At 42.4% G+C, this 24803-nt stretch overlaps 1 protein-coding gene across 1 annotated transcript in view; it reads right to left on the reverse strand.

The window, feature by feature from the left end:
- Positions 1–24297, reverse strand: part of OLFM3 (olfactomedin 3) — a 151864-nt gene extending 127567 nt beyond the window's left edge. Inside the window, exon 1 of the mRNA XM_045203936.2 lies at positions 24039–24297. Coding sequence (XP_045059871.1) covers positions 24039–24107 — 69 coding nt within the window. The 5' untranslated portion in view covers positions 24108–24297. The remainder of the gene's footprint in view (positions 1–24038) is intronic.
- Between the last annotated feature and the right edge of the window lie 506 nt (positions 24298–24803).

Below are 24803 nucleotides of genomic sequence, written 5' to 3' on the forward strand. Positions count from 1 at the left end.
TACCCAGGTTCCTGCAGGGGCTCCTCACACACCCTGCAGGCTGTGGGTTGCCATTTTTGTCATTGTTCTCTCTCTCTCTCTCTATGTATATATAAATAAATAGATATGCATACATGTGTATACACATGCACATACATGTATGTATACACACATGTATATGTACATATATACATGTAGAGAGAATATATATAAAACATATATATCTCAGTTTACAGTTGTGAGTACATGAAACACAATTTATTCTTATATTATGATTTATTAATTATTATATTATTTTCCATACAAACAACTATAAATCTACTTTTGCCCCACCCTGTGTGTGTATATATTTTCATTTTAAGATTGTTCTTGGCATTTATTTACTTTGGGAATCACTATGAAAAAATATTGGATAGGTTGTTAGGGAGAAATGGGGAGAAGACGAAGACAAAGTGTTTTGTGTAAACACTACTCCCTGTTAAAGAATTCCTTATTTCCTTTCTCTCTTCCATTTCTCCCGGCTTCCTCTCCTCCTCCCTTCCTCCCTTCCATGCTGCCAGGCTCTGGAATGCCAGTAATGAAGATGGGTCACTGATTTGTGTTTTTAAGATTCTCACATCTCATGGGGAGACAAACACAAACAGGAAAGTTATAATAAAATTAGCTTTTATAATGATTTCCCCAAATACAAAGGGGGGAAAGGAGTACCCCACATTTTTCTGCTCGAGGAAGCCTCACACAGAGGAATCCTTTAAACTGACCAATGGGTAAGAATTCATGGGCTGAATAGCTTGGGGAGGAGGGATTCCCATCAGCAGCAATGGCTATGCATGTACGTATGAGGCGGCAGGGCGTACAATCGTGTTTTGAATTTTAAAGTGCGTTACTGCTAGGCCTACCTTATGGGGTAGCTGAGCGATGGGAGATGAACGGTGTATAGAAAGCCAAATACGAAGCCCTTTGTGTGCACGTAAAGGAGTTTAGATTTTATTGGGAGATAATGCAAATGTTTTGAAGATTTCAGAGTAGGGTTCTGGATAATCACGTTTCAGCCATTGTCCAAAAGATTATACTGAGAATGACGCTGAGGATGTGCTAAGAAAATAGAGTTTGGGAGACAAGCAGGCATATGAAAGAGAGAAACACTGATTTGTTGTTCCACTTTTCTGTGCATTCATTGGTTGCTTCCTGTACGTGCCCTGACTGGGGATCAAACCTGCCACCATGGCATATTGGGACGATGCTCTAACCAACTGAGCGACTCAGCCAGGGCAAGACTCTTAGTATTATTTTTTCCTTCTTTAGGTAAAATGACTTCCATGTTGCTAATTAGAGAATTGCCACACCCCTCGACAACCCTGTGCTGGCTGAACTGCATTCTGAATAGTTTACAAAGATGCAAAAATTCCAAGAGGAAGTTGCAAAAAGTTGGTGGAAGTAAAGCAAAACTTCTACATCCAATTTAAATGCTCGTGGAATTGAATGGGAGAAGTGATATTTAATTAGAGTACATGTCATCATTTTCAATATTAAAGTTATTTCTGAAGCCCAACCAGACCAGCCTTTATTGTAACCTGGAGACGCTGGGAGACAGTCAAGGTGAAACCAGAGTCCGAGCAAAGAGCTGACAGAAAAACTCAATTTGATTAATCATTTTTATTTATATTTTTTGTTTATTATAAAGCAAATTGTTAGGAGTATGGGTAATATCCCAAAGAGAAATAGAAGAATACCTATCTTTTATGTAAGTTTACATGCCAGTATGTTAATAATCAAATTTTGTTTGGCTCTAAGTATTTTAGAGTGTGCGCATGTGATGTGTGTGTGTGTGAGTATATTCCTAAACTTTTAAGATAATTTTTAAAAGTCAACTTTGAGTTCATAATTCAGTACTATTTTTTAAATTGGAGTTTTCTCTCTGTGCAGATTTCTGACAGTATGGCATAACTGGGTTTTTCTTTTTAAGTTCAATTTGTTTCAAGTTCCTGACATTTAATTTCACTGAGCTCACATTTCTTTAGATAGTAATGGTGATGTGGCACCTCCTGCTCCTTGGCAGATGGGTGTTTCTGTCCCGTTTGAGGACAGTCCTGTGACATTTCCAGAAGGACATTAGTAACCTCACTTTATGTTGGGAATTGTGCCTTTTTGAATTCCAAATATCCTTATGATAATGCCATGGGTTCGGCTATTCTTCATGCATTTAAGTGGCAAACCCGGGAAATTAGGGTGTTGATCTTTATAGGAAAAATGCATTCCTTTTGCTACTTGATGGAGAACGTTTCCGAGCAGATTAGCTTTATGGGCTGAAATGCTTACCAGCTTTCATTGGCTCAGTCTTGAGATTCACCTTGAGGAAGCTAGTCTGGAAAACATAGTAGAGAGGGCTGAGTCCAACCGCTTTGATTTGAGTTGAAGCCACCGGGCTCCTAGAGCTCTGAGAGCTCCTTGTGTCTCAGCAGACTCTGCCAACCCAGGGCCGGGCTGTCGGTGCTCGGAGGGCGGGGCACCCTCACAGCACTCGGAGAGTTCTCTTCGTGTTTCCATCAACTGTGACTGCCTGGACCACAGGAAGGGAGTTCACAGACCTCTTAGCCTCAGTTCCTTCCCCAGCCACTGACAGAGTGTGTGCCTTCTCCCAGGCATGTGCAGAAATACAGAAGAGTGAATTTCTGGGCTGTGAGGGAATCTCACACAAGCACATATGACTCTAAAAAATTAGGGTGTTGACATGTTAGGGCGCAGACTGAAGCCAGGAAGGAGCTGTCAGTTTGACAGGTAGAGAGTAGCGCTATGGGTCTGCTAAGCAAAATAAATATAAAACAAAGGGACAGAGACTCCAAAAGGCACAGATGTTTTTGCAGGGCACAGCTTTGACGGGGCTGTGGCAGAGGCTGTGGAGGAGGAGAAAGAGAGATGAATGGACGGTGTGAAGGGCTTTACGTGGAAGGCCATCGCTTTCTCTGAAGAAAATTTGGGATTACTGAAGGTTTTGATAAGAGGAGTAGGTGTGAAGTAGACGTGCTTGGATTTCATGTTTTCCCACCATTCCTGCAATTGTACAGCTACACTGTCCACCTTTAGGAAGATCGCGGGAGTCCAGGGGGTTCTGTGCCCTTTCCGCTCAGCTTCGAGGCCCGGTTTTGACCACATCGATGTGACGTCTTTCTTGACCCTCTGAGGGCCAGGCCTTTCCCACTTCTGCAACTTTCAGGAGAGGTTCTGTCTAACTAATGAAGAATGTCGTGCCTGGAACATATGGATGCTCAAAAAGTATTTGACAGAAGTCGCAAATATTGCTCAGATACTGGGTCTTTTTTGAAAGCCTCTTCGCCAATGACTAGCGTTTTACTCATTGATGGTTTGTGAAATAAATTAGTGCATGAATGCACGAGTTAATAAGTTTTGAGTATTTCCATACAAAGTATGTTGTTTTCCATCAGCCTGCCCATAGCTACTTCTAGGAGCTGTGACTGGACTGTAAATATTGGGTGTCACCCCGCTCTTCAATTTTGGCGATCGAGAAGGAGAGCTACAGGGTTCGGACACCTCCAGTGAGCCCATGTGCTCCGTTTGTCCCTCAGTGTTTGTTCCTCATGCTCCCTTTCACAAGAGCACGTGCCATAGCAGGACCGCACCTTTTTGTCGTCTGTGGTTGAGGCCATCGCCGACGGCATCAGGAGAGCTCTTGCTCAGACACCCTGAGCGTAGAGCTTGCCCAGGGAGTTCATTATGACTTTAACCCAACAGACGGGAGGCCACGGGAGGTTATCAACATGTGCTCCACGGAGGGATGTGCCTGACAAAAAAAGTAAAGCATGAAGTTCTGCCCGCTCAACAGGAAGCAGGTCTTTTCAATGATCCAAATGCATTTCCTGTCCAGGTTTCTCCCAGGCAAACAGTTGCTGTTCGGGACCGTGGTGCGGATACTGTCAGCTGACATCGAGATGAGTTGTTAGAGTGACACCCCACGCCGCTACCGTCCCAGGGCGGGGCAGTGATTATCGGGCTCCATCACACACGTGGTTCTGATCTGCACGTGCAGGAAGCAACTAGTGAGTGTGTGAGTGGGTGGAGCATCACCTAGATGTTTCTCTGTCTCTGTCTCTCTCTCTCTGTCTCCCTTACTGCCTCTCTAACATCAATAAATAAAAAAGTATAGAACTAGAGATTTTTAAAATGCATTTGAGCTTATCTGTGCATGGGTGCTATTACCTGTATGCACCTACGTGCCATAGCCTCTGGGTAGTAAAGGATTCACAGTAAAAGCATTTCAAAGCTTTTCTGGTTTTGAAATATGTCATTTTTGCCGTAGATAAGGGAATTCACAAGGTAGCTGAAATAATGTGTTTTTTCTGGTGGCTGACTTACAGCCAGTCCTTTTTTTTTTGCCAAATATCGAGATTTCTCGAGGATAAAAATAGCCCATTTCAGCTAGCAAAATGTCATTTAGAACTAACTGCAAGTGGCCACTGGCACAGAAAAATGCAAACCACTGATTATTAATCTTTGCACGACAACAAGTAACACAAAGATTTGGTAAGAGATTGCTATTTACATAGAAATGGAGGTTACCAAACAGAGAGGCAAGAGAGGAATGGGGTGGCTCATTGCACAGAGGGTCCGATCTCAGGCAAAAATATGTAGCAGGGCACAGGAAGCAGTTCAATATACAAATAAAGAGTTGGGAAGGAGGGAGCACAGGATATAAACGTGGCAGGATGAAAGTGCGTTAGAAAAGCGTGGTAGGAAGGAGAGTACTGGAGGGATGAGAAGCAAGCTCTAAGGATTTGCTACAAGTTAGCAAAAGCACAGTTGCAGTTCGGTGGATACTATGAAATTCCCATGGGGCACTTTAAGCTGCGTGAACAATGAATAAGGAGAGGACAGAAAAGAACCTAAGATTGAGATGGAAGGCCCCAGAACACTATGATGCAATGTAGTCGATTTGCAATTAGTGATCTATGTTTGTTTAGCTTTTTCATTAGCCTTGTAAAATAACTTCACCTGATACATAATTAGAGAATTCCGTATGAGTCCCTCTCACGGTTAAATCTCAGGCGAGGGACTCTGACCCGGAGTTTTGTGCAGGAGAGTCACAGTGTCCAGGGGCACTGTTGCGGCCACCTGGCCACTGGATGGATGCCCAGGACTGGAGAGACTATGACTGATTCTTAGCTGTGCCCACGCCTTTTCCATCTTGTAAAAAAGCACCAAGGGAGAGGGCTTACATAACTGGTAACCTAAAAAGAGACAATTGCACACAGACAAAAATACTAATATCAACAATAGATTAGCTTTCAGGCTATAATTGGTATTAGTGTCTCTATTGACTGGCCCTCTCTTACTGTGTTCCAGATACTCCCGGAAAATATTACCTCTCACGCTCCCACAACCGTCTTCTGCTTCCTCTTGTCCTGAACGTATATAAAATCAAGGCTTGCAGACGTTGGCTCCTGCAGTGTCCGTCCTTAGCTCCTGGGCAGTCTGACTTGACGTGCTGTATATTTAAACAGCCTTCCCCGACTTATTTGCTCTGAACAGTACTTTCCATTAAAATTGGGTAATAGCAAACTAGAAATTTTATTTTCTGGAAAGCTCAGTGGTAGTTATACAAACTGTGTGTATTAACCATTGTTCTTGGGCTAGAACTAGCACCTTTTACTGAAATGCAAGCATCAAAAGCCTTGGTAACTAAATAATCTTCATTTGGGAGTTTCAGTCAAGGGGGTTCCTCATTCTCAATGCCTTTCCTGTAACAGTTGGGGAAAGTTCTCCAGTGATTGACTGACCACTTCTATTCTATTCTGGCATCTCTAATGAACCCTAAATTCTTTGAGATACTCTATTTTGCTGAAGAACTGGACCCTAGTTAACTGAACTTTAGATCTGTTTGAATTTCTCTTTTCCTTGAACACTTACTATGATTCTGGATCAATATCAAATGGGGTATGATTACAAAAAGCGTAGGGAAATGGAACACACTGAAAATTATGGCATCAGGGGACCTGAACCGACCATGTGCTCAGCAAAGATTTCTCGAATTGTAAAACATCTCTGAAGTGGAAGGGACTTTAGGGGCCACTTGTTAGTCCAGTTCTATCCTTCTTTTTGCAAAAGAACTTTCAACACCAACCCGCAATGTTCAGGAGATCAGAACTGACCTGTGAGTAAAGACAGAACTTACGAAGGTGCCTCCGTTCATCCTCCTTTGTTAACCCGTAAGGCACTTCACTGGTTTTCTTCTTTTTTGAAAACTAGTTGGGTTCTTGATTTATTTCCACAGACATAACCTTTTCTGTGTTGAGGGGTCATTTTCCTTTTCTTTTTTTTTTTTGGTTCTCTAAACATAAAAACGTTCACATCACTCTTCAAAAGATTATCAAAAATGTACAACTTTATGAGGATGGGGTCAGGAGCAGGTAGACGGTTCTGAAAGAAATACATCTTTTCTTTTTTCCCTAAGGCATCCTGGGAACCACATGAAATTGGAAAAGATGAACTGAATCAGTGATTTTATGTTACAGAATTAGCACATTAGTTAAGAAGTAGGGTGCACAGCACAAGTGATATTTTTTGAACACTCATTTGACTGAAAAATAAGCTGCCCTTTATTCAGGACTTACTAAATGCCAGGCAGGGAACTTGGTGCTTCAAACTATTATCTTATTTCAACTTCACATACACTCATGAGGGAAGTAGTATTTTCCCCAATACATTCCTGAGAATGGCGTGATATTAGACAGAAGTAACATGCTTCAAGCAAATTAAGTAGTTTATTACCATGTCAATCAAGAAATGCTGTTTATTGCAATTTCTCATCATTTGGACTATACGCTAATGGTGACAGAGATAAACGTGGCTTTTTTTTTATGGCATAAAAGCCAAAATGGAAGAAAAGAAGCAAGCAAGGGAGGAAACAATCTTTCTCAGTGTAAACTGAGTTTTCATGGGGAATTTAAATCACCCATGTTCGTTTCATTGACAGGATAATTGGAAAGTCATCCCATCTATTTTTACAATGAGTTCTGATGATCTCTACCTACTGGGTTCTCATTTCCAATAACTTTGTAGGACTAACTTAAGTTATTATGTGAGTTGGAAATAAGCTGTATTTAAAAGTATTGTGTACTCAGACGCCATTCACTTATTTCTATAATTAACATAATTAGTTGTAATGGTTGAGGTTTACTCTGGTTGTTCTCTTGCGCACACACACAGGTGCACACTTTAACTGTTCCATTTCCAGATTCTTAGTTCAATGCCAACGTTAGACTACCCCACACATTCCTTTTACTCTACGATGATGTCATCCCACAGCAAGGAAAATGAGAACGTCAGTCACATGGATCTTTTTATTCTTCCTTTAGTCACATAAAACTAAACTTAACACTTTTCATCTTTTATGTCTGTTGGTTGATTACAAAGACCTCATATAACAGAATAAGAGCCATACCTGAGCTGTGTCTCCTTAGGCCTATTCTAGACACAAGTAAATTGCTAAATATAACAAAGTGCAAATTCCTTTTCATTAACCTAGCACATTGAGGTAAGATTTTTATTTCGGTCTTGGGACTAGTGGGAAAAACACACACGGGCCCGTTTTCCTGCATGTGTGTGCTGGGACTGAAACAGTACCTTCTGTTGGACGTGGGCAATTGCTATTTGGCACTGACAGCCTCATACCTGTCGGCACCAACTTTCTTATATGGCTTTAAATTGTTCCAAGGGACTTTTCAGAGTAGATTTTTTGACCTAATATGGTTAAAATATACAATCCCACTGGCTGTCAGCTCTGACCTTCTTTCTTCACTATATAACATTGACCTCTAGGACTCAATGGGTGAGTCTTCTCTTGAGTACGACGTGACATCTTAGATAAACTGGGCCCAGACTGCGAGGAAGGGGAGTGATAGATCTTTCCACTGTCTATTGTAATCTGTGTTCAATGGCCTCCAACTACTTTATTGCTTGGAATAGTTTCCATATCAGGAGAGATTTCGGCTGGCTAACCCTTTGCCTAGAGTCCCTGAAAAGCCCTGGGAAAAACTCACACATGTCTTTCAATGAGCACGGAAGAGTCATTACCAAGTTAATACAGATGGCAACAGGGGACACACTCCAAATCCACCCTTAGTGCATTTCCTCATGCCCACTGCTTCCTGAAAATTTCTTCCATTTTATTACTTTTATTAAAATCTGGTTCTTCCCTGAGGACACAGCTGCTTCTAATCCTCTCTCCAGCGCTTTGCCACACCCTCTGTCACTAAGCCTGCCGGTGGAAAATCTGTCCCCTTTGCACCTAATTGCAGTTTTCAGGACCTTCTTATTTTCTTTTCTGCACCGATAACCCATCCTCACTCTCCTGCTCCAATAAGGAGGTGAAAGCAATGGCAAGGGAGCATCCATGCGTCTGCACCCCCATCTCTGAACTACCACCAGCCTCTGGCCACATACCCCTCACTTTCCCACCTGTCCCCTAGACATGTGCCTGTTTACAACCACCCCCCATGGATGACTCCAGTCAGCATCACCACCTGCTGTGTTCTCATCCGTCTTAGACATCGACAACCACAACCTGCCTGATGCCCACCTCCTCTCAGCGGACCCCCCTTCTCTTCTCCTGTCTATATCTGCGTTTGGCCTCCAATTGCGGTGGTTTCCATTTCTAAGGACAATGATTCATTTTCAGTTTTCCTATCGGCCCATGTGGAGCATGTGGTCCTTTAATAAATCTTGCTCCTAGGGGCATCCTGTTGGTGTTGTTTTCAGGACAGCACCTCCCCCTGGTTTCCTCCCATCTCATGGATTCTGTCTCAGTCCATATTGCTGGTTTGCCCTCAGCTTTTACTTCTAAATATGTGAGGCTTAGTGTTCAGGCGGCTTCCCTGGGTGACCACCTCCATGTCATGGGCTTGAATACTCTCTACATTCTGATGATTCCCCAAATGATACATTCACTCCAGACCTCCCCACGGAACTCCAATCACCAGCTGCCTACCCAACAACGCCACCTGGCCGCCTGATAGACATTGCAAGCTCATCAAGTTCAAAATCAAACTCCTCCTCTCCTCTCCCAGTGTTCTTTGCTTTTCAAGAGACATATTTTCCTCCAGTTGCTCAAATCAAAAACCTTCCACCATCAATTTCCAATTCATTGACAAATTCTTTTAGCCACCATCAACACAAACTTAGTTTTTTTTTTGCTACCTGGTCTCTCTTCCTTTTGGAGTAAGTACGTTCTCCCTCCGCTCAGCAGCCAAAGCGACCCCTTGAGGACATAAATCCTGTCATCTCACGTCCGTGCTTACAGCCCACAGCATCTTCCCATCCCGCTCAGCACCCGTCAAACAACTTCCAAGAGTCACATGATTGGGCCTCCTGCTGAATTGCTGCCCTTATTTTCTACTAGTCTTCTCCTCGTCGTTTCTCTTGTTCACCCGCCTTCTTGTCTTTTCTCAGACCTGCCGTGCATGCCTCTCGCTTCCTTGGACTTGTACAAAAATGTTCTCTGCTTGGAACTCTCTTTACCCAGACATGTGTGCAGCTCACTCGCTCACCTGCTTCGTGTCACCGCTCAAGTATCACCTTTACTGCGTGACCTGTTTCATCTGTCCCTAACCCCGCGTCATGCCAGTCCTCTCACTTCTGTTTGTTTTGTTGTCAATCCACAGCATATGTTACCATATGACATACATTTTGCTTGTTTGTTTATTGTTTATTAGATTGGAAGAACTTTTGTTAGTCACTGCTAATCCTTAGTTTCCAGCCAGTCTTGGGTGCATGGCAGACAGTCTAAAAGTCCCTAGTGATGTGGATGCCATATAATTAATTGGTGATTGGCCCCAGACTCCATCACAGGCTTATAGTAATCATTTTGTAATCTGGGTTGTAACATGGCTCTCCATTTTACATGGTTTGAACTTTTGGGCTCCAATTTTAACATTGTGTTGGAATTTCATTATTTTTTGAATGAATAGAAGAAAGAAAATAAGTGAGCAAGGAAAGAAGAAAGGAAAAGAAAAAACAAGAAAGGCAAAAGGGAAATTTCTCTTAATTCAAAATGAATAAATTTACATCATAAAAAAAACTTGTCAATAAAATTTGAGATTGCCACCTTACTAAAAGTTTTAAGTGATGTCGAATTTCAGGGCAATTTAAGCAAGCCAGAAGCATCTTGCAACTAGGTGAAAACATAGCAGAAGGTCTTTTATTTGGAGAAGACCATTCCAACAACAAACTTGTTATCAAAGGATAGCAATAATTTTAAAAATTGAGTAATAATGGTAATTGTCATGTATGATGGTAGCAATGCAATCCACCATGCAAAAAATCTTCAGGTGTGATTTTTACGGGAGCCTGGTCAACTGGTATGGACGAGGCAGGGACACATAACCACAAGGAAATCATACAGGCCTTGTGTTAGGATAGGTGTGGGGATTCTTCTCAGTAATTTGTTTTGATTATTAAAATAGGTACAAAGCTAGCCAGGTAGATAGAGATGAGACCAGATAGGTACATAGGTAGAGAGATGATAGACTACAGAGATACTTAGACATGTAACTATGTATCTAACACACACATATATACATATTATATACATGTATATATTACTACTCTGATGGTAATGTTATGTGTCAACTTGAGTGGGCTATGGGGTGCCAGAATTTGGTCCAGCGTTACTTTGAGAGTGTCGGTGAGGATGTTTTGCATGACGTTGACATTTGAGTCATCGGTAGACTGAGCAGATGCCCTTCCTGATGTAGACAGGCCTCCATCAGTTGAAGTTCTGAATAGGACAAATGTCTGAGTAAGAGAAAATTCCCTCTGCCCAACTGCCTTTGAACCAGAGCATCAATTTTTTCCCTCTCTTTGGGCTCCAACTGAAACACTGGCTCTTGTTAGGTCTCCATCCTGCAGGCTTTGGACTGGACCTGCATCATCTGCCTATTGGTTGGCTGGCTTTCATACCCGTACCAGAACTATAGCATCGGCTTTCTTGGGCCTCCAGCTTGCTGACTATGGCTCTGGGGAATTATCGGCCTCGATAATCATATGAGCCAATTCCCTATAAAAAAGCTTTTTATGTATGATACGTGATATGAGGGGGGACCCCAAAACCCTGCAATTTATTTATAAAAATTCTGTACTTATTCTTACATGTTTAATTTTAGTCACCTTCTAAGTACTCTCCATCCTATGCAATACACATATTGACACTTTTTTCCACTGCTCAAAATGGCTTTAGAAGTCATCGATTTTGATGCCTTGTAAGTGCTTCTGCCATTTTTTTTTTGTTGCACCTCTTCCACACCAGCAAAACATTTCCCTCTGAGGCCCTGTTTCTTCCAGGGAAACAAAAAAAAAGTTACTTGGGGTGAGATCAGGTGAGTAGGGAGCTGGGGGGTGGGGGTCATACCATTTTTGCTCAAAAACTGCTGAACACTCAGTGTAATGTGGTCAGGTGTGCTTTTAAATCACCCATCATGAAATGGGCGAACGTGACAAAAGTATCTTCACAAACAATTCACTGAAGCCGAATGCATCCTCTCACAACAACACCAGCTGGTCCACTGATCCAGATGGGTTCCTAGAACACTCACCTAGTGGGGAAGCCTGTACCACAAGGGGCCTGCACTCCACAAGATAATTCCACTTTTTTGGTCCCCCCTCATATTTAGGATATGATGTGCATGTATCACATATCTAGAACACATACATGTAATTGGTTTTGTTTCTCCGAAGAACTCTGACTACAGCTACATTGTATTTTGTTCACTTATTTTTGGGTTAAGGTAACTGAAGTCCAGAAATATTTTTAAGTCCAGAAATATTTTTAAGTCCAGGGGCAGGTCAATTCTTGAGCCCTTTAGGTAAACCTTTTCTTAACATTTCAAGACCACCAATAGCCCTCTTTGTTTTTCATCTGCATCAGCTTCTCCTACCTCCTGTATAATTAACAGTAAAAGGACTCAAGTCACATGAAAAAGCTATTTGATGTCCCTGTGACTTCATGCAGGCTGCTGCCTTTAATGGAATGCCCCTTCTTCCTGTCACTGCCTAGCAATCATCCTTTAAGCCTCCCCTCCCCCAGGAAACGTCCTTTATGCCCCATCAGCGGTGGGAGGCCATTGCCAATTCCATACTTGTCTCCTAGACAGGTCTCTGCTCCAGGATGTGTCACAGCACTGCAATGATTAGTACGCCTGGGTGGGTCTCCCAGTAGAAAGCACTAAGGGCCTCTGAGAGTAATAACTATACCTTTTAAAAAATTTATTTTATCTCCAACTCCTAGGATAGTGCCAGACATGACTATTTGTTGAAAAATGACTGCTATATGATGTCAATAAACTACTCTATCACCTGATAATTATGACCACTGAGAATTATCCACTTGTGGACTAATAATTTTCTTCACATTGCAAATCATTGTAAAGCTAAGAACAAATCTCATTTATTTAAAATTAAATAAGTAGACTCAACAATATGATCTTATTTCCCTCTTCCACACATGAGAGGGGTGGCTCCTATTTCATGGAGTGTCACTAAGCCATCACTGTGTTTGACGGCGACTTTACTGGGCATCACGCACTGGTTCTCTAAACAAAATCACTCTCCTCCGCAGGCATGCCAGTGCCTTCCATGGATCAGATTTGACTGATGAGGAAGAGGGAGCCATCGTCGTCATTTTACTGAGTAAATCAAGGCTGCCAATTTATTTGTATTTTCACTGTAGATTACAAATCCAATATAAAAAGTTGACATTAAGTGCTTTTAAAAGTCTAATGCTGGCAAAGAAATGCTATGACAACCATTTAATTCTTAGACTGAGGGTGAGACTCTCCAGGAAGACTTTACCTGACAGAAACAAAAAGAACCACTTTGTGTTCGAACACCATAACCCATCATGTCGTTCAATTAAAATTATGTGAAATCTAATTAGTCTTCTTTAATGAGCACTTTTTTGTTTCCATGGTACCTACCTTTATAATTTTTAAACCTCACTGCAATTTCCATGTATGGTCTAGTAAATCTTAATCTTTAAAATCTTAAAACCTTAATAACATCTTAATCATTTACAGGCTGTAAATTATTTGGCGGACTTCCATTCTGCACTTGTTTACGTATTAATTACCATCATCTAGACTAATGGTTTTCTTTTGCTGCTGTAACAAATGACCATAAACTTAGTGGTTTGAAGCCACACAAGTTACTCACTCCTGATCTAGTACTCTGTCCACCACGCTGAGCTTTCCTGTTTCCTCGTGATCGCATAGTTCTCTCTGATTGGCTGTGGTTTCTCCCCTTATTTACCTTCATTTTACATGTTAAGTTAATATTAATTAGGTTGAGTCCACAAACAGTGACTACATACGAATGGATAATGCAATCATGTTTCTATGGCCTCCCCATGTGCAAAATTAAGATGCAAGTCCAGAAAGGAACAGGGACCTATTGATGCTTCTACGCCTTTCCCTTCCTTCTATTTCTTCTTGGTAACAGGCATTAAAGATGAGCTGAACTAAGTTAGAGACCTTGTTCTAAAAGTGAGTGCCAATGGTTAGCAACAGAAAGGTAGCCAGTCTCAGACTAATGAATACAGTGTGTGTGTGTGTATGTGTGGTGTTGGTAGGGAGAATAGACTTCTCTCGAAATGCTTAAACACACACTGCCCAATGTGTGCCTCATCTCCAAAGACTTCAATCCATCCATGATGTGTGAGCACTGATCTCCTCTCAACCCTTATTTTTAAATCATATTTGAATGTGTTCATCTCCATGCTACACATACGTTCATTTAGAATTTCACCATTTCTTAAAGTTTTGTTCCACTTCTCCTTTAGGACAAATAGATGGACCTGGAATGTTTTCTGGCTTTGACAGACAGGGGGCGGGGGCATGACACTTTGCTGCCAATGAGAGACACTCTGAGTGAATGTATTCCACCCCCTGGATTCCTTACTCTCAACTCTCTCATGCCCAGTTCTGAGTCATCACATGACAAGAGCTACCTCTTCGGCATGAGCTTCAAACTCTCCACACATCTGCTGCTGCCAGAGTGCTGTGAGGTCGATGCCAATCAACCCACGGTCATTTTACTCTCTGACGCTGTCTAGCAGGCAACTTGTTGTCAGGAGTGGAATATATCTGTAGCATGGTATAAATAATAAATGATCACTCTAATGAAAAGTCTTCAGTGGGTTTTGAGCCATAATATTTCAGTTTGTTTAGCTCTATAGTGATAGGTCTCAGAGGCAGTCATCATGCCACTAACTACACGGAGGTGCAGAAATGCCCACCGTTGGTGCTCATTCGGATACACAATTCCCCGGCAGCTGTGCACGCAGATCGTTCCCAGGAGGGATGGCGTCTTTCTAAGGCAATATTTCATCAGCGACACCTTGGTGCCGGTGCATCGACATTTCCAACACCGATGCTCTCTTTGAAGCAATCCTGACACCTGGAATTGTTCCCTCTAGTCATGGTCTTTCATCATCATGGGCTAATGCTTCTTAATCACCTTCAACTTAGTTTGAAAAATAAAAAGAATTGTCTATTCATTTATGCCCTCCCTTTAGGGTTATCTGGATAGCTGTTCACTTGTGCTGTTGAAACAATATTATTGCTGACATTTCTTTTCAGAGCATTTTAAGCTACAAAGTTAAGTTTGAAAATTTTGAATTTCTGATTATATTTAGGAGCTGTAATTTAGACAACTCTAACTTCACGACACCTATATTTGCTTTTAGCCATTGGATGTTATTCTATAAGGTGGTGTGCTCATACAGTAATGTAATACAGATAGAGAATCAGTATTATGTTTTTACATGGTAATATAAGAATAGATAGTAAGAGAATAATTTCAACAGAATATTTTAACATCCTAAAAGAAATAACTCAGTTCCCCAAAAGAGATAAATACAGACAATATACTAATTTTTCAAATAAGGCAAGATATTACATCAACTAAAGATTGTCAAAACAGTAAGTACACATGAATAAAATATTCAGACTTACAAAGCTGTGCAAAGAAAGTGGACGCAGACATACAGCAAAAAGTAAGGGGATGTACTAATATTGCCACAGAGTATCATGAGACACAGCACATGATTCACAAGAGCACGGAGGTTCTAGCATCCCTGGGAGTTGCCGATGTCAGCAACTGAGTTCAGAATGGCGGGGTAAGACATGAAATTAATCAAAAATCTAAGAAGATGTAGTCTTGCAGCATTCTTCAAGATAAATGGCCTGATATATACCTTTTAAGTACTTGACACCGAGGTTCTTAAAAACCTGTCTCACTTCCCTTCCCTTGCTATGTTGTCTGACGGGATCCTGGACCAAAACCACAGCTTCTATTCATGCATCATTCAGCTCAGGATTTTACATTGTTTAGGTGTTTTTGATTGTTTCTGTTCTTCATCTATTCATCTGTTCATTCGACATTATTTGTTAAAAATCTTGCCTGAACGGACACTGTGCTAGTTGCTAGGTAGGAAAGAATAAGATGATGACCAAGACCCCAAAGAGCTTGCCCTCGGCTGCCTTATAAACTAGTAGGGAAGACACAACCCACTATGAGAAATATCCAATTAAAAGTAACACGGGGTAAGTACAATAAGAGTGATGAACTAGAGTAATGTGCAAATTTGGGGGAAGAAGAAATCCGATTCCGTCTGTGTTCACTGAACACCTGTTGGTGTCAGACACAGTGCAGAGGCTGTAGTTATAAATAGAACATGACTCTTTCCTTGTAGGAGTTCTTAGTTTATCACAACCACCTCCTGGGATGTGAGGAGCGTCAGGGAAGGATGGGTGGAAGAAGCGACATTGGAATTGCATCTTAAAATATATGTACAATTCTGACACATGGAGGAGAGGGAACGGGCTTTCCAGGGAGAGGCCAAGGCATGAACACCGCACATCTGCCGGGACCCTCTTTCTGAACTTACTTTCATGCTGCTGAACGCTTTGTATGAGGATGGCAGAGGCACAGCTTTCTGATACATGCTTTATAACACCTTGTTTTAAAGCACAAAAGATAGATGTCCTTAGAAGACTCTATTTTTAATAGTCTCAACAACATTTTTGAGTATTTTTATCAGCAAAATGATTGGCAGTATCGATGGAGATGGTGTTAAGCTATTCCTGTATCTTTGGGGGATGCCAGCCCCCCACCAGATTGTAGTGAGTAACAAGGATAAGGTGAGCCTCTCTATAGTGTGACCAGTATTTCTGAAATGATACAGTTCTTAAATATTAGTTGTTCACGGGTAGGGTCTGTCCTAGGTATTATTATAAAGTGCTCTCACCTATTTTTTCCCCTTCATGTTATTTGCATGGGTTGAACTCAGAAAAGAATCAACTCATGAGTGACTCAGGTGGACATACTTTTGGATAAGTGACCTCAGAAGAAATTGTTGCTGGAGGCTGTAAAGGGTCAGATCTTTTCAAGCACTTTGCCGAACTCTTTATTGAGAAGGGCAGGAAAACCAGTACAAGCAAGAGACTGAGAATGAAACCCAAGAAAATTATGTTCACAGAAGTGGCCATTTCTCCATAAGCACTATGGTCCAAATGTTTGTGTCCCTCCCTGCCCTGAATCCATATGTTAATCTCCTAATCCCCTGTGTGATGGCATTAGGAGGCGGAGCCTTTGGGAGGTGATTAAGTCCTGGGGGTGGAGCTCTCAGGAAGGAGATTAGTGCCCTTTTATATAAAAGATCCCCCAGAGCTTCCTGGTCACTGCTGTTGTGTGAGAGGGACCAGTGAGAAGGCGCCAGCTGTGAACCAGGATGAGGGGTGCCTTGACCTTGGACTTCCCAGACTCTAGCACTGAGGTCAATAAATACCTCTTACTGATAAACTACCCAGTCTGAAAGAACTAAGACAGTGACCCTCTGCCTAAACACTTTTAGAGTAATTTGAGCAAATCCCATTGGAAAACGTCTTTCTTTAATATTTTTAAATCTTAGCGAGGACTGCAACCACTTTATCATGGATATACTTTGGAGAGACACAAGGTGCCCACACCCTGCACGCTGGTCAAAAAAGTAGCTTAATCCATTGGTAGATTCTTTGTTCCAAGACATTCCATCCATCCTACCCGTGATCTGCTCTCCATGATTAATTAAAAATCTCTTTTCTTGATGTGGTTTGGCTCCAATATTATGGAACCATTTTTCATGTCTTATATTTTTTCTAACAAACTTGGAAGAGATGCCCTTGTGGATGTAAGTATGATGTAAAGTTTTGAGGTGGCATGTTGAAATTGGAGCCCTGACCACAGCTTGGGGCTGGTGCTGCCAAGCCTTGCTTATAATTTTATAGGAGTCTTACCTGAAAGCTGAGAAGAAGGAACAGCAAGATATTATGACCTTAATGTGGTACACAACAGACTTGAGGCTTGCTTATAGGTTGAGTGATGTTGGTGGAATATTTACACAGAACCTTATGCTTCAAAATGGATTCATATGTTATATTAATATCATTAATAACTGTATAAATTCCATTGCTATTCCATGTATTCCATACTTAATATAAAATGCACTTCAGTGAGATTGTCTTACTTACTGAAAATTGGCACAGTTAGGAGTTAGAAACAATTCTTATGATTTCATGCCCATCTTCCCCTTTTCCACTGCCATTAGCTTGGAATGCAATTTTAAGAATTATGTTTGAACATTGTCATGATAATGTTAGCTTCATAGAAACATCCTTCAAGATTTTTAACTGAGAAGTGGCATAGACTGAGGAGGTGGTTGACCAGTTTCAATCTCATGTTTTAGATTTAAACCTGAGGTCCAGGGAGTGAGTGTTTAAATAGCTCTCGACGTCACCTTCCTGTCTGAACGCCACGCTGAAATAATTTGCTCACGCACATGCATACGCTCCCCTCACCTCGAACGCACAGGTAAATCCCAGGCCTCAGCTAAGCCTTCAAGACGGCTCTCTGCTTCTGTATCTCCTTTGTTAATGGCACAACTGCCAGTTTTTTAAAAGTAAAATAATACTTAAATAGTTAAGTAAATCAAATGCCAAGTCTTGTCTCCTATGCTGCAGCTTTCTCCAGTCTCGTTTTTCCCCCCTTTGTATGTATTGTTATTACAAAAAAATTGAGGGTTTTCTAATAACTGCAAGGCTAAAATCCTTTAGGAAGTTCCTGCGTGGGAAGAGTCCGCGATGAACACGCCGGAGCTTTTATATTATATCCTCCCAATACCTCCTTCGTCTCTTCTGTATGCCAGCAATTCCTTTTGTGTGAAAATAAGTAAGTCTTCACTCGAGATTTTTTCATCAAATAAAGGACAGCATCTGAAGCAAGGGACATGGTGGCTTTCAGATCCACTGGACTAATGAGCAATCCTGTGAGGGGAGCAAAGTTTGATGGGCAAATGCAGAAAAGGCTGAGGCCGTGACCCATGAACGTGGGGACAGGCAGGAAGGGCGGGTGATGAGTGGGGAAGGAGGTGAAGGCTTCACAATATCACCTGGGCAGGCTGACGGCCACGTCTCACCAAGTTTTATCATCTTACGTAGCAGAGCCCACGAAAGAATTAGCGAATTGTCAAGAAGTGACCAAATGTTAAGAAGAGTATCATCGTCTGTTTGGGCTGCGGTAACAAAATACCCCAGACTGGGTTGCCTATACACAGATATTTACTTCTCACAATTCTAGGGGTAGGCGTGCAAGTTCAGGGTGCTGGCATGGTCAGGGGAGGGCCATCTGCCAGGTCCCAGACTTCTCCTTGTATCCTCACGCGGAGCGAAGGGTGAGCTAGCTCTCGGGGCCTCTCATACAAAGGTGCTAGTCCCGTTCACGAGGACTCCATCCTCGGCACCTAGTCACCCCCAAAGGTCTCCTATCTCAATATGGTCACCTTGGACATTAGGGCCACATATGGACTGTGGGGGAGGGAGGTCGCAAGCCTGCAGACCATAGCAGAGTCAGCCATTCTAAAGCTGAGCAAAGAGTTCTAAGAACATGTAGACACCCATTTTGCAGGTGAGGGCACTGAGAACACGCCTGCCCCAGCATCTTTCTTAGATATGTCATATATCGGTGGCAACATGGGCGTGAGAGATGAGGGGCCCTAAATCCTGCCCCCTGTGTTCCTCTGGTCTGCCTTCCCTCTCAACAGAGCGCCAACCGGTTGTCACAACAGCCTTTGTCTTATTGAATTTATTGGGATGGCATTGGTTAATAAAATTATATAGGTTTCAGGTGTGCAATTCTGCAGTACAGCATCTGTGCATCGTATTGTGTGTTCACCACCCCAAGTCACGTCTCCTTCCATCACCATTTATGCCCCCTTCACCCTCTTCTACCACCCCCGCCCCCCTTCCCTCTGGTAATCAGCATGCTGCTACTTGTGTCTGTGAGGGTTTTTTTCCCCTTAATCCCTTTACCTTTTCACCCAGTGCCCCAGCCCCCCAGCTCTCTGACAGCTGTCAGATGGTTCTCTGAATCTATGAGTCTGTTTCTGTTTTGTTTGTTTAAAGAATAGTTGTAAAATACAGGGCATAGTAATTTTTTAAAAATAAAGGAAAGCAGAACAATTTTAACCTTTTCAAGTTGCCAAGAGAAAGACTTGAGAAAGAAATATTTTCTGCAAAATAAAAATGTAATTGGCTGAAGGAGGACGGGATACAAGGAGAGTAGAAAAGGCATTGTTCTTTCAAACACGATTGGGCTGCCTCGAACTTCTCACTTCCTGCCTTGCCGGGGCTTGCTGTGCCCAATCACGAGCCCTGGCTTCATGCCATCGATCTGCATTTGCCGTTCTAATTTGCGTGGGTCCTGCAGTAGAGAGGATGTCTCTGGTATCCAGTGGATACAGGAGAAGATAGATGACTTAAGGTGTATGTTAAAGCAGAGTATACCAATCTCAGTCTATTTCTCTTCTTGTTTTTGCTTTTTGTCAATTTCATTTAAAATTGTAGGAATATTAACCAATCTTTGTCCAAAAGTCACCTCTAGCCAATTTAAGTCTTTGATGACTTTCTTTGCAATACTAAAACACAAAGGCACTTATACGTGGTGTACTGTGCTCAGAAACCTTTAGCAGTACAATTACTGAAATTCGTTTAGTTGCTATCATGTTTACGTGGCTCGAAAGCAACTGTCTCTTTTAAGGTGAGTTGTAAGTGGCTGGGTTCCTTTGGACAGAAAGCATAGTTTGGTGTGGAAGATTATTGCTGAATCATTGTTACAGTTCAGGTCTTAGTGTGAGCAGCACCGTGCTGATGATTCTGTAGTGTATTTCTAGGTAACAAGATAACGCTTTCTCAGTCTGAGCCTGCGAGGGCATTCGGCAATGTATTTATCACACAAGTATGACCTCTTTCAAGTTCACGGTCACTGTCCTGTGTCACGGTGGCCACACCACCTCTTTTAACTGTTACTCCAGTGTCTGACTCCAGTGTAAATGCTCTGCTCAAAACCTGCACAGTCTCAGGTTCACCCTCCTGTCTTCTTAATCCAGCAGTGCCGAGCAGAGAAACGCATGGTTCTGATTCTCAGCCACTGCTCTTTTGTTATTACATTCAAATGATGGTCAGCCAAAAATCCTGTAAAGGGAAAAGGTTCACTTTCGGACTATCAAGGTCATTACTGAACTCACTTCCTTCCGTGTAGAAGCACAGAGATGCCCTCTAGCAGCCGCCCTCAGGAACTTCCTACACAGAAAATGTCCTTTCTCTCTAAAACTGAGCAATGATTGAATTTCTACAAGCTTCCAGTTTTTTAAAAAACTGACTGAATGAGTGATGATTTGGCATATTGCCTATACTTCAGACACTCCATTACAGATGAAATTAATTAATATCTCTTAAAATAGGTGAAGTGATATACCCATGAGTTTTAAATGGAACTGGAAACTTGTTAATAAGATTTTAATTAAGGAAAATAATTCTCATAATTTTCCTGAGAGGAAAATTGATAATCCATCTCTATAAAAATACAAATAATTAGTTAGCGGTAAATTGCTTTCCTTTGCCAAAAGAGAATACTGATCTTGCTAATTTTCTGATGCATTAAATGAGAGAAAAGAAGGAAATAAGTACGTGCTGAAAGTAAGTTCATCTTATTAACATAGAAGTTTGGGCTCTTTTTAATTTCTTTTACAATTTAAAGATAAAACTGAGTTTCAAGTAACTTATCTTACCATAAGGTGGCGATACTTAAGTACTTTATCAAATGTCATATAAGCTCTGCAAGTTTCGATCTCAGGAAAAATTATCACAAACATAAGCATTACACAGTGTTCTCTGAAGTGGGGTTGATGCTGTTGTTAGAAAGTCTTCTTGCTTTCAGGTAAGTTATGATGCAATATGCTCTCTCTAAGATTTAGATTGATAATATTTGGTTGTGCAGCAACCCGACACCTGAAAAAAAAATCGATTCAATTTTAAGAGCCCTCCTGGTTTGCCAGAACTTCCATGTGTGGTTAGAAATGTGCTCACCGTAAACACACACTACAATAACATAGAAGGCTCCTTAACTACACTTATTTTAACATGTTTTAACGTGAACTGTATCAGTCCTAATGTGTCAGTATTCACAAGCAGCTGTTTAAAACTACTGTACATTCAAGGGTCATCACTGAATTATTACTTATTTGTCCCGAAACTCTGCTCTTGTGTGGTGATCTATTATTGGATTTTTAATTTGTTTCACTAACCATAATTTACAGTATGAATGCTAATTTTACTAAGTAAACCCTTAAGTAGTTAGTACAACAATAAAATTTGAGAAAAATCCCTAGTTTATAACCTAATGGACAATTAATTGGGACTCGAATGGTGCCATTTGTGATTGGGGGCGGGGTGATTGACTTTGGTGATCAACAATAGTTTGCTAAAACATACACAAGTAACTCTTCTTTACTTTTCAAGCAATATTTTGTCCCCCAGTCCAAAAACTTTTTACAGCATGGAAATCACTTGCTATGAACATGCTCACGTTCTCTCTAATGTCACATGTGGTGTGGGACGAATGGCCGTCTTCTGCTCTTTGCAAGCGGTGTGGCAGTGTCTGCAGCTGGGAAGGGGCAGTTAGGAAAGTTCACGTGTGCGCCTTCCCTCCCTGGGTGTCTCAGCTCTGTTACACCCAACAGCCACAGTGAAGTCTCAGGGAAGTTTTATATTGCTGAATACCCAGAAATAAATGTATCAGTACCAGAAAAGGTCATATCGCTAAAAATGGGTCATTTATTTGGAGGACCTATCTCCATATTTAACAGAAGCCCCTCTTTGTTTACATATATTTGGGAAATAACAGAGTGTTAAAAAGTAAAGATATTTATGCATTAAAGATATCAATAAATCACAATGCAGTCCTTTGTAAAGTTCTACATTGTCTGAATTCATTTTGATGAATGACAAGATTCATTTTAAGAGATCTTTTTCTGTAGTAACTCAGCGATTAGGTTTGTTTTTTTAAAATGTTTTACCAAGAATATTCCAAATGAGGTACATCATGGAATTTGTTGAAAAGTTTTAGCCAACCTAATGCAATAATAGTGACTGCAGAATGCGTACTGTAGATTGAGAGGCAAGAAGAAAAATAAGATTTAGAAAATATAAAAATAAAAAACAACACTTTTTACCTTGATGTAAATGCTTTAAAGCTGTCCCTTAGCATGTAAAATGTCCCAATAAGATCATTAAGATGGCATTCGCACTGAAGATTTCAGTGACAATATCAGCACGCTTGCAGCTTTAAAATAAAATGATTCTATTCCCATCAGGTCTCTCTGACCACAGAAAGGGCACAGGAATAATTACAAGTATGTATGTGTGATTCTGAGTTTTCGCTGTATACTGTATGAGGCCTAGAAATACTCAGTCAGCTACAGTATTAGATTATGCTTGGCTACACCTTAATTAGTTCTATTCAATTATGAAAAGAAACTTAATTTCTCTCCACCACAGAGATGATGTAAAGCTTTAAAAATAACTTCACAATATCCCCAAATACAGCTTTACATGGTTTGGTAACATGGCATCATTTGGTCCTGCTGTGTCAGACTGCTCTGGACCAGTTAAACAAGTAACATCATTTTAAAAATTGTAACTCATACTCTTTTTTACCAGACGCCTTCGCTCTTATTCTGGATAATTAAGATTTTCTTACAACGCCGAAGCTGTCAAACGATCTCACTTCATCATCAAGACTTTTCTCACACACCGCAGAAAACATTTCTCCTGATTTTCCTGCCTTTTTACAAAAAAGAGCTTAGCGTGCACTTGAATTTGCCAGGGCTGCTGGATGCTCTTCAGAGTTCAGCAGCCCGAGACACCTTAGCCTTCCCCTGGCTCTCCGGCTTGGAGAGGGTTCTCACTTCCTGTCTCCTATCACTGCTAAGGAGAACTTCCCCAGTGCCCCCCAATTTCCTTAATGCAAAGAAAGAAGCAGAGACACACAAGCCCCTTTCAGCCGCTGCCAGCCCCCTCTCAGCGGTGGCGGAGAGGGCGGCTCTGCCTCTCTGCCGTGTGCGTTCCCAGCAGCATCCCCACTGTTTTGGACCCAGCCCGCAGCACGTCTGCCCGGGGAGTATTCCTGAGCAGGGTCCGCGGGCTGGGGGTGGGGAGGGGGGCGGGGGGGGGGGTTAGGGAAGAAAAAAGAAAAACCAAAACAAAAAAAAGCCAACGCTCCTCTGCTTTCAACAAAGAAACGGTTCACCATCTCCTGATCCGTGTTTACAAATTGCATTGTTTCCGCCGCGAACTCCTTTGCATTATTACCCGAGCGACTTCAGAAGAGCACACGAAGCACTTGGACCCAGAAAGAGCCCCGTTCCCCCGAGAGCCGCATTGCCCGCTGCCCATGCACATTGTGTTCGCTCCTGGTCCCCCCTCCAACCGCGCCCCCCCACCTCCAGGACTCTACCTTGAGGAGCTATTCCTCCGGTAGGTAGTTCACCGTGTTAACGCCAAGCAGGGCGAATACGCCAGGCGTCTTTCGTGCCGTCTGGGAGGTCTGTTTATTTGCATTTTCGGTCGGTCTGTCTGCTAACGCACATCTATTTCAAACAAGAGTTAAAACCTCGCCCGTACCTTGGAAGGGTCTAATCCGGCGAGCAGAGACAGCAGCAGCAGATTGAGTAGGCTGGACGTCGCCTGCATTCTGATCCGGCCGTGTGCGCCCTCTTCACTCGCTTGGTTGTGGCCACTCCAGTGTCACTGCAGACACCTTCCCCTCGCCAGTTGCACTTTCTGCCCGCCAGCCGGAGCGGAGCGGAGACGGAGGAGGCGGCGGCAGGAGCAGCAGCCGCGGCAGCCGCCCTGGGGGGCGATCATTCCGCAGGCATCTCGCAGCGAGCGGAGCGCGAGTCGGAGTGGCGCGCTCCCGCGGGGTGGGCTGCAGCGGGCGCTGGCCGCGGTGCTGAAGCGCCTCCGCCCCGCGCGCCCCGGCCCGCCCTCTCTCCCGCGGCGGTGGGGCCCGTCCACCTCAAAAGTTTTGACCCGGGGAACGGAGACAGGGAGTAAGCGCTGCGAGAGGTGTGGAGACCTGGACAACGGATATGACATCACTACGGCTCCTGGGGGCTTGGGGGGATATTTTGCGGGGAATTTGTTAACCAAACAAGGATCGAGTCTCCAGCTCCCGTTCAGCCTTGGCTGGCAACGTGAGCTGCAGAGAAAGAGTCAGCTAGATACAGGATTAGGGAACGAACAGTGCCTGGAACCTTCTGCTGTCATTGACAGAGGACTTGATATCATATTTATTGCTTTAAACAAAGTTTGCAGGGCAGACGATCAATGTGTATTTTCTGTCCAAGGCACAAAGTCTATCCCTGGTTTATGTGCATTATATGCTCT

This window comes from Desmodus rotundus, chromosome 12, assembly GCF_022682495.2.
Source record: "Desmodus rotundus isolate HL8 chromosome 12, HLdesRot8A.1, whole genome shotgun sequence".
In the NCBI taxonomy this organism is placed as follows: domain Eukaryota; kingdom Metazoa; phylum Chordata; class Mammalia; order Chiroptera; family Phyllostomidae; genus Desmodus; species Desmodus rotundus.